The 10,181-nt window shown below is 40.2% G+C and overlaps 1 protein-coding gene across 1 annotated transcript in view; it reads right to left on the bottom strand.

Annotated features, from left to right (window-relative positions):
• LOC123519829 overlaps positions 1-9,516 on the bottom strand; it is a 24,340-nt gene extending 14,824 nt beyond the window's left edge. Inside the window, exons 1-6 of the mRNA XM_045281356.1 lie at positions 9,330-9,516; positions 8,164-9,221; positions 7,662-7,794; positions 7,206-7,324; positions 6,082-6,275; positions 202-321 (exon numbers count right to left, since the gene is read on the bottom strand). Of these exons, the coding sequence (XP_045137291.1) occupies positions 202-321; positions 6,082-6,275; positions 7,206-7,324; positions 7,662-7,794; positions 8,164-8,888 (1,291 nt within the window). The 5' untranslated portion in view covers positions 8,889-9,221; positions 9,330-9,516. The remainder of the gene's footprint in view (positions 1-201; positions 322-6,081; positions 6,276-7,205; positions 7,325-7,661; positions 7,795-8,163; positions 9,222-9,329) is intronic.
• Between the last annotated feature and the right edge of the window lie 665 nt (positions 9,517-10,181).

Below are 10,181 nucleotides of genomic sequence, written 5' to 3'. Positions count from 1 at the left end.
TGATACAGAACTGAGATATAATAAGAATACTACTATGCAAGAGAGAGAGAGAGAGAGAGAGAGAGAGAGAGAGAGAGAGAGAGAGAGAGAGAGAGAGAGAGAGAGAGAGAGAGAGAGAGAGAGAGAGAGAGAATCAACTTCAAAAAGAGCATTTTACTTCTAAGAAAAGTGCTGTGCATTGATTTCTATTTACATTCTAACCTGAGCTTTCAAAGGTTAAGTTAACTGCATAGTCACTAAGGTGGTCCTGCTCTAGAGGTGGGTCCGGCAGGTGGCTGGTGCAGGCTAAGTGCAGTGTGTTGGCAGGAAGGCTGCAGTCCACTAGGTAAACAAAGTATCCATTAAGTAATTTGAATGCTTACAAGAACCTAATCAAAGCTGCAAAAAACTAGTTGGTCTGCACATAGCAGTTCCTCCATATATCATCCCTATCCTTAAATCATTTTAAAGCTCCCTGTTAACTTGGTTCTACCATGACAAGTAGCCGTAGAAAACAATTAGTGAAGCCAAATTTGGGATGTGGTTAGCAGCTCACTCGAGAGACACGGTTGAGAGCGAGAAGACCTAATAACAATGTATAAAATAGTAAATGGCATTGAAAAAATAGACAAGGAAGGCCTGGTGCTGGTGACAGAAACAGCTAGAAGGACAAGAGGACATGTAACAAAGATTAGGATGAGGCAGTATGTGAAAGATATTGGAAAATACAGTTTTCCACATAGAATGGTGGAAAAGTGGAATGCATTGAGTGATGTTGTTACAACACATAATGTACATAACTTTAAAGAATAATTGGATAAATGGAGACATGGAAATAGGACACTATGAGCCTCGCTCGAACCCTGTACAATATGACAAGGTAAATACAATCAGGTAAATACACTCATATCAGAGGTGGAGAAAAAGAGATTCTATTGGAGGGTCATGGACTTGAGATTGAGGAAGTGGTACATGAGAGAGGAGGCTGCAGAGGGAATAAGTAAAAAAAAAAAAAAAAAAAAAAAAAAAAATGCTTTCGCAAACATAAATGGTTTAATGTCAGCTAGGTTTGAATTGAATTATTATTTACGAGAAGAAAAATCTGATATTTTAGGAATTGTTAAAACTAAGCTGGAGGGTGATGAGAAATAGGGAACACAAGCAAGGTGGAGTGTGGAAAGTTAACAGTGGAGTCCACTACATAATAAGAAGGGAGGCAGCAGTACTTGAAGTAAAATAAAAAAGGAACCTGGGAAGATGCCTAAATATTACAGCAGCCTATGTTCCAGCAAAAAACAACTCTTTGGGTGAGGAAGAATACACAAAGAAAGTGGAGAGCAGAAAGGCAATTCTATCTAATTCAACTGGAGGAAGTGAGGATGTACACTAGTAATGGGAGACTTTTACTGTAAGGAGGTTTCTTAGGAAAATGGACCACTGAAAAAAGTGAGTGATGGGAAAACTAATTACTTGAACTGGCCACTGAGAATATATTTACACAATGGGTTAAAGAACACAAAAAATTCAGAGCAAATTAATTATCATCAGGACTTGATCTAATCTTTATTAAAGAATATGCAATTATCAAGGATTTGAATTATAAAACCCCAATAAGAAAAAAGTGATCATGTACTGATGCAATTCTCAATAACAAAAATAATGAAGACTTTGGTGAGTGGCTAAATTTAAGCAAGGAAAACTTTGAACAGCTCAAGAGCTTTTCCAGGAGTGGACTGGAAGGGAGTTATTGATGTGGGTGACACTGAAGTTGGGCCACCTTCCTGGACACATACAACAATGGAGTAGCAAGAGATCTTCGCAGAACACATTCATCACAGAGTGGTACAATAAGAGATATGCTGCAGCCACACAGAGAGAGAGAAAGCATGGAATAACTGGAGGAAAAATAGGAGACCTGACCTGTGGGCCACATATATAACTAAAAGGAATGCTAATGTTGAAATTTGTAGAGTTGAAAAAAAAAACAATGTGAACAAATGTAAAGATCAACCCAAACTGTTCTTCAGATATATCAACAGTAAGATGAAGAACAAAGAAGACATCAGCACAGTAAAAGTCAAAAGAGAAACAGTTGAAGACCCACAAGAGAAGTGTTCAATAAATACTTCCATTTCATGTTCACAAAAGAAAATTATTTCAAAGAAAAAAGGATAATATAATTATGGAAAATAGGATAGGTCTGAAAAGTGTTGAAACAACAGTAGAGAACTACAGAATAATTTAGATAAACTGGAAGTGAGAAAAGCAATAGGACTTGATGGGGTATCAAACTGGATACTAAAGGAATGCAGCTCACAGCTAGCCAAGGTGATCCACAATATTGTCAGCACCACCTTGTTGGAAGGAACATTATCCAGAGACTGGAAACGGGTAGATATTATCCCAATCTTCAAGGCCAGGAATAAGAAAGACCCATTGAATTATCAACCTGTGTAGTAGTAAAAATTTGCAAAAGGATAATCAAGAACAGGTGGGTGAAATGTCTGGAAAACAACAAAGTGGTAACGGGGAAACACTTTGTACAACTAATTTAAAAAATTTTTACTCAAGAGTATCAGACACAGTGAATGAGAGAGATGGACAGGCTGATTACATATACTTGGCTCTTGAAAAAAGTTTTTGATAAGGTATCATAGAAAAGGTTAAAATGGAAATTGGAAAGTATAGGAGAATTGAGAGGATTAACATTAAAATGGATGACTGACTTTTTGACGGGCAAAGAGATGGAGACAGTCATATCAGAGGTAAAAATAAAAATTGACAGGTAATAAGTGGAGCCCCACAAGATTCAGTTTTAGCACCAATAATGTTTGCGATATATGTTAATGGCATGATGGAAGGAGTAAGCAGCTACATGAGTCTCTTTGCTGATGCAAAAATCATGAGGAAAGTTTTAAATCTGGAGGACTATAATGCACTAAATCAAGACTTATTTGAAATCATATATAAATGGTCAATGAAATGGAACATGAAGTTTAATGGTAAGAAATGCAGTGAGATGGGGTTTGGAAAGGGTGCTAAAAGACCAAAAGGATCTTATTAGTTGGGAAATGAAGAAATTGATAAAAGGATAGAAGAAAATTATTTGTGAGTAATCATTTCAAACAAAATGCTGTTTGATAAGCATATTAACAAGATCATAGGGAAACTATACTTAGAAATATCAAAACAGCATTTACATACATTGATGAATATATGATAAAAATGCTGATAACAAGAATATGTTCGCATTTGGAGTATGCAGCATTAGTGTAGTCACCAAATCTATAAATAAAAAAATAAAAAAGGTGATTTGATAGAACTATAAAGGATATCGGAAGGGATAGAGAATAGCTGGAAAGAGATGATCTCGTGAAACTTGATAGTTGTACCAGAAGCCATGGAAGAAAATTGAAAATAAATCATTGCAGGAGACAAAGAAATTGATACAGATTTCTTCACAGAAGTCACTGAGAAGTGTAGCAGCATGGAACAAACTTGATGATGAAACGGTGTGTGCAAAGACGATACATAAGTTTAAGGAAAATCTGGATAAAAACAGATCGGGAAGCAGGACAGCACAAGACTAGTGTGGCTCTTTTCCTGTATCTCACAACTTGGTAAATACACAACTAGGTAAACACACACACACACACACACACACACACACACACACACACACACACACACACACACACACTACTGAGTTTCTATTCTAGAATAGTTGATAGAGTACAAGAGAGAGAGGGATGGGTTGACTGTATTTATTTGGATTTAAAAAAGGCGTTTGACAAAGTGCCACATGCAAGATTACTATGGAAGTTAGAGGAGAAGGGTGGCTTAAAAGGAAGCACATTGAGATGGATAGAAAATTATTTGAGGGGGAGAGAAATAAGGACGGTAGTTAAAGATATGAAGTCCAAGTGGAGAGCAGTAGAAAGCGGAGTGCCACAGGGTCAGTATTGGCACCAATACTTTTCCTCATTTATATTAACGACATGCCAGAAGGAGTGAACAGCTACATAAATCTGTTTGCAGATGATACGAAACTGTGCAGAGTTATAAAGCAAAAGAGGATTGTGAAATACTGCAAGAAGACCTAAATAAGATCTGGGAATGGAGTAAAAAGTGGGAAATGGAATTCAATGTGAACAAAAGCCATGTCATGGAAATGGGAAAGAGTGAAAGACGACCTGTGGGAATCTATAAGATGGGAGATGGAGTAGAACTGGAGAAAGTAAAAAGGAAAAGGACTTAGGAGTGACGATGGAAGAAAACAATCAACCAGTAAGCCATATTGATAGAATTTTTAGAGAAACATATAATTTGCTAAGGAATATTGGAGTAGCATTTCACTACATGGACAAAGAAATGATGAAGAAATTGATAAGTACTATAATAAGACCCAGATTGGAATATGCAGGAGTAGTGTGGACCCCTCATAAAAAGAAACACATAAGGAAATTGGAGAGACTACAAAAAATGGCTACAAGAATGGTTCCAGAATTTGAAGGGATGACATATGAGGAGAGACTAAAGGCTATGGATCTACCAACCCTGGAACAAAGAAGGAGAGAGGAGACCTGATACAAGTTTTTAAATTGATCAACGGAATGGACCCAGTGGATAATGAGAAACTGATCCTGAGAGAAGAATATGACATCCGAAGCACAAGATCGCATAGTAAAAAGCTGAGAAAAGGAAGATGTCTGAGAGATGTTAAATAATATAGTTTCCCGCAAAGATGTATTGAGACGTGGAACAGTTTAAATGAAGAAGTAGTGTCTGCAACGAGTGTGCATACTTTTAAAGTATGCAGTAGTGTGGACCCCTCATAAAAAGAAACACATAAGGAAATTGGAGAGACTACAAAAAATGGCTACAAGAATGGTTCCAGAATTTGAAGGGATGACATATGAGGAGAGACTAAAGGCTATGGATCTACCAATCCTGGAACAAAGAAGGGAGAGAGGAAACCTGATACAAGTTTTTAAATTGATCAACGGAATGGACCCAGTGGATAATGAGAAACTGATCCTGAGAGAAGAATATGACATCCGAAGCACAAGATCGCATAGTAAAAAGCTGAGAAAAGGAAGATGTCTGAGAGATGTTAAATAATATAGTTTCCCGCAAAGATGTATTGAGACGTGGAACAGTTTAAATGAAGAAGTAGTGTCTGCAACGAGTGTGCATACTTTTAAAGTAAGATTGGATATGTGTAGATATGGAGACGGGGCCACACGAGCATAAAGCCCAGGCCCTGTAAAACTACAACTAGGTAAATACAACTAGGTAAATACACACACACACAAACGTAGTGTAGTGGTTGCTGGGTGACCAGCAGACGATCGAGGTGAATTACACAAACGTAGTGTAGTGGTTACTACACTCAGCTTACAACCGAGAAGGCCCGGGTTCGAGTCCTGGACACGGCAAGGCAAATGGGCAAGCCTCTCAAATGTGTGTAGTCCCTGTTCACCTAAAAGCAAGTAAGTGCGGGATATAACTCGAGTGGGTTGTGGCCTCGCTGTTCATGTGAGTGGTGTGTAGTGTACTCTCAGTCCTACCCGAAGATGGGTCTATGAGGTCTGCTGAGCTCTCGCTCCGTAATGGGGAAGGCTAGCTGAATGACAAGCAAGCGACCGTGGTGAATTAGTAACACACACACAATGTTTTCCCTCCATTCTGGATGGTAAACAAATACATGTGAAAAATGTTTGGAAACAGTTTGCCAGTAGGTTGGGAACATGTTTGGAAACACTTTTTGGACACACTGTTTGCAAACAATGCTTTCAAACAATGTTTCATGGTGTGAACAACCTCTAACGAGCTTTTTTTTTTTTTCCCTGTCATACTCTATTTACTAATAATGACTTAATACACTTTAAAATAGTTATAGTGACAAAACTTTGTTTATAAATAATATGTTTAATGATTATACTCACCGTAGCTTAACATAATTCTTCTACTACCCTATCCGTAAACATATGACGAAGGCACTTCAAGGCAGTTGCTCGGGAAATCTACCGACTACCGTAGAGAAGCTTATGGCTGACCTGTTATGGCTGTCATGGCACCTACGCACAACGCAGGACTCACCAGGCTGGCAGGGGCCCTCACACACCCGCACACTGAGGGGCTGCTCGCTGGGACACTCAGTGGGCTTCACGAAGAGGGCCCAAGCGAGGTAGGGAGCAGCATCTTCTAGTAGTGGCTCTATGCAACCCACAAGGCGGTACTGTAACCCTGCGCCACACCAAGCCGAGCAAGTACTCCACGACCCTGCCACCCACCTGCGCCATAGTAGGCAATAGAGTCTTGGGTAAGTACAACTATCACTTTTTTTTTTTTCATTTACATGGTATTACATAGGTTTTCTAAAGTTGATACTCTCTCTCTCTCTCTATATATATATATATATATATATATATATATATATATATATATATATATATATATATATATATATATATATATATATATATATATATATATATATATATATATATATATTCAATCATCAACCTATGAGTAAAATAACTTCAAACTACGTAACCAATTGACTCTAAATCTGAAGCACTTTGCGAAACTACTGACGTCACTACATATCGTTTTCTGTTGGAAGATAGATTTTGTTAGTAAAAAAAAAAAAATAAAAAATAATATATGAATAAATAAAAAAATATAATATATATATATATATATATATATATATATATATATATATATATATATATATATATATATATATATATATATATATATATATATATATATATATATATATATATATATATATATATATATATATATATATATATATATATATATATATATATATATATATATATATATATATATATATATATATATATGTGTGTGTGTGTGTGTGTGTGTGTGTGTGTGTGTGTGTGTGTGCACACACACACACACACACACACACACACACACACACACACACACACACACACACACACCTATGAACAAGATACACTATAATCACTCAACTGTGAAACTAGGTACCACATGATAGCAGTCCTACCTACTTGCCTCGTTTCCTGTGTGACCTGCCCCAGTCTAGCGTGCCTTAACCTCCTCACCTCAATCTCATCTGACCGACACTCCCCCTATTTGGTCAGGTCTCTCACCCAACCTCACCCCATCCAGCCCCACAAAACGCAACCAGTTGACATTTGCTAATGGGGGCGAATTTGTGCATCTACCTGGGCTGGCGGCAGGGGAAAGTGTTGCAGATCTGGTTGAAGGGAGCGTGGTAGTTTGGTAAACCCAGACACTTATCCTCCGCGACTTGCTTCTCCGGAGTCTCCACTTCCACGCAAACCTGTACGTAAAACAGATAATTATTTAGTTTGTTTTATTAATTCATCTATTTTCTTTAATACTATGAAGCGGCAGTTAAGGGATCATGCAGCGCCGTGACTATTGATAAGTGTCAGTGGAAGGTAATCACTGGTTAACCCTATATCAATGCCAGACAAATTTCCTCTGTAATATCATATAAGTTTTTAGAGACACTTTTTGTGCTAGGCCCTCTTAAAATGCTATTTCTGCACCATAAAGACCAAAATTAACCTTTATTTCTGATTTTTTTCTTATAATGCACGTTAGGAAGGTTAGTGAAAGGTGATCATAGCAGTAAAAGGGTTCAGCCGACTTGCCTGAGAGATGGTACGAATGCCACCGCCACACGACCTGCTGCAGGGAGAGGCGACGCTGCGGCGGGCGTGGGAGGGTGCGGTGAGGGCGAGGACAGGTGGATGTGCAGAACCGTCCCGAAGCAGCGCCACTGAGCTGCAGCGCAACACATCAGGAAAGATCAGAGTGTGTTAATAAGCAGTAATTATATCTTGAAAATGAACGAATGATATTAATAAGTTTAGATTTAAAATTTCCAGACAGATGAGTGATTTTTTGTATGTCTAGTATGCTTAGCCTTGCAGGCATTTAGGGGATCTTCCTTCGCCAATATACTTTAAATAGATGCTGCTGCTAATGATAAAAAAAAAAAACGGCAACAATGATAATGATTAAATACATAAAATAATGAAATGTTTACAAGAAATCATATACGAGTGATTGTGTTTTATTTCCCTTTCATTCTATCAAAGATTTCACCACCAGAGGGAGGAGTGACTAAGTATAGCAAGGACAAGAGCTCACCTGTCTAAGAGAGGGATGGGATGGGCAGACAGGCGACCCTCGGAATACACAGGAGCCAGCAACTGACGGAAAAACTCTGGGGGCATGGGGACGTATAGACCGATGCCCGTCACATTGAGTTTCGGGAGATCCCATATTATAACTCTGTCACCCTCTTCGATATCTCTCTGTAATTCTTCGCCTCCTAGGTCAACGCCAGTCATACTGTTATTGTCTTTACCACCGGCATGACTGTCACACTTGTTTGTCGCATTCACACAGTCACCGTCACTTCCGTCTTCGTTTTTCATCTTCCTTCTCTTGTCAGTAACCCTATCAGCATCCTCCTCCTCGCCAACAAAGTGCGTATCATTCCCAGAGTGTGACGAGAGGGTAGCATTCTGGTTGTGCTCAATGGAACCTATCTCTGAGATGTCTTGGCTATTATCACTACTCTGTGTGAATATCTGTTCTGCGGTCTCAAGATTAATGATATCGTTCGTTTTATTAATGAAAAGTTCTTCCTTCCATTTTTCTTCATCAACCACTTCTTGCTCTCGGTAGAATACATTCTTCCTTTCCAATCCATGGTCAATGGCAGACAACAAGAGTTTTCCTTCACTTCTTGTTGGTTCGACCTGACTTTCCTCCGCTAGCCACTCCCGTCCTATTGACTCGTATGCTCTCCCTTTCTTTTCTGTGAAGTTAGACGGTGTGGCAAAAGTTACGCGAGTTTGCGGGGTCATGGAAGAAGAGGGATAAAATAGAGGATTGTCAGAATGGGAGAATGGCGAGTTAACGGAATTGTGGGGAGTTAGTGGTGACTTTTCCTTTACGGGCACGTCTCCGGAGTTAACTAGCACATCCTTGTTTCTCTTATAATCAAAATCTACCTCTGAGGGCGAGATAGTTTCCAAAGCCCCAAGTCTGGCTAACGGGGTTAACTGGAACGCATGAGGACTACTGGCAGACGAAGAGACCACTACAGAACCGGTGGAGATAAAGGAACCACAGCCAATGTATCGGTGAAGGAAGGCTGGGAAGAGCAAGCAGCGGAGAGGCGTTGGTATTCCACTGATCTGTAGAGAGAAAGTATGATCATGCATTCAGAAATGTCGCTAGTAATGGAGGTGACTAATGAGATATGAAACAGAATTGGACAGCAAACAATCACTTCATTCACTTACCTCATTGGGGATGGTCGCCGGGGGGAACACAGACTCGTTTTCAGGTTTAGAAGATCCAAAGGGTGGCTGGAAAGGTGGCTGTGGCTGGAATGGTGGTTGTGGTTGTGGCTGGAAGGGTGGTCGTGGCTGGAATGGTGGTTGTGGCTGGAATGGTGGTTGTGGCTGGAATGGTGGTTGTGGTTGTGGCTGGAATGGTGGTTGTGGTTGTGGCTGGAATGGTGGTTGTGGTTGTGGCTGGAATGGTGGTTGTGGTTGTGGTTGGAATGGTGGTTGTGGTTGTGGTTGGAATGGTGGTTGTGGTTGGAATGGTGGTTGTGGTTGAAAGGGTGGTTGTGGTTGAAAGGGCGGTTGTGGCTGGAAGGGTGGTTGTGGTTGTGGAGGGAAGGGTGGTTGTGGTTGTGGAGGGAAGGGTGGTTGTGGGTGTGGCTGGAATGGTGGCTGAGGCTGTGGCTGTGGTTGTGGCTGTGGTTGAGGCTGTGGCTGTGGCTGTGGTTGAGGCTGTGGTTGAGGTTGTGGCTGTGGCTGAGGCTGTGGCTGAGGCTGTGGCTGTGGTTGTGGCTGTGGCTGTGGTTGAGGTTGAGGCTGTGGCTGTGAGGGTGGTGGACTGCTGGGCGGACTACCGGGTGTGCCTGGATTTGGTGACGGAGAGCAGGTTCCAGCCACACACTCCATGTTCCTCCCGCAAGAGGTGCCCGCTAGTGCCGGATGCGCTCCTCTCGTCACCATACCGTTGGTGCAACTCAGGTTCTCACACACGCTCTGTAACGCAACAATAGTGTTTCTACCACCTCACATTAGCTGGTATAAAGACTTTAATAGACTAGCAGAATACCATGTTATATTTCTATTTCA

The sequence above is a fragment of the Portunus trituberculatus genome, chromosome 46 (assembly GCF_017591435.1).
Source record: "Portunus trituberculatus isolate SZX2019 chromosome 46, ASM1759143v1, whole genome shotgun sequence".
NCBI classification, from domain to species: Eukaryota; Metazoa; Arthropoda; class Malacostraca; order Decapoda; family Portunidae; genus Portunus; species Portunus trituberculatus.
The sequence above is the reverse complement of the archived record's forward strand: the minus strand, read 5'-3'. Positions and strand labels throughout refer to the sequence as shown.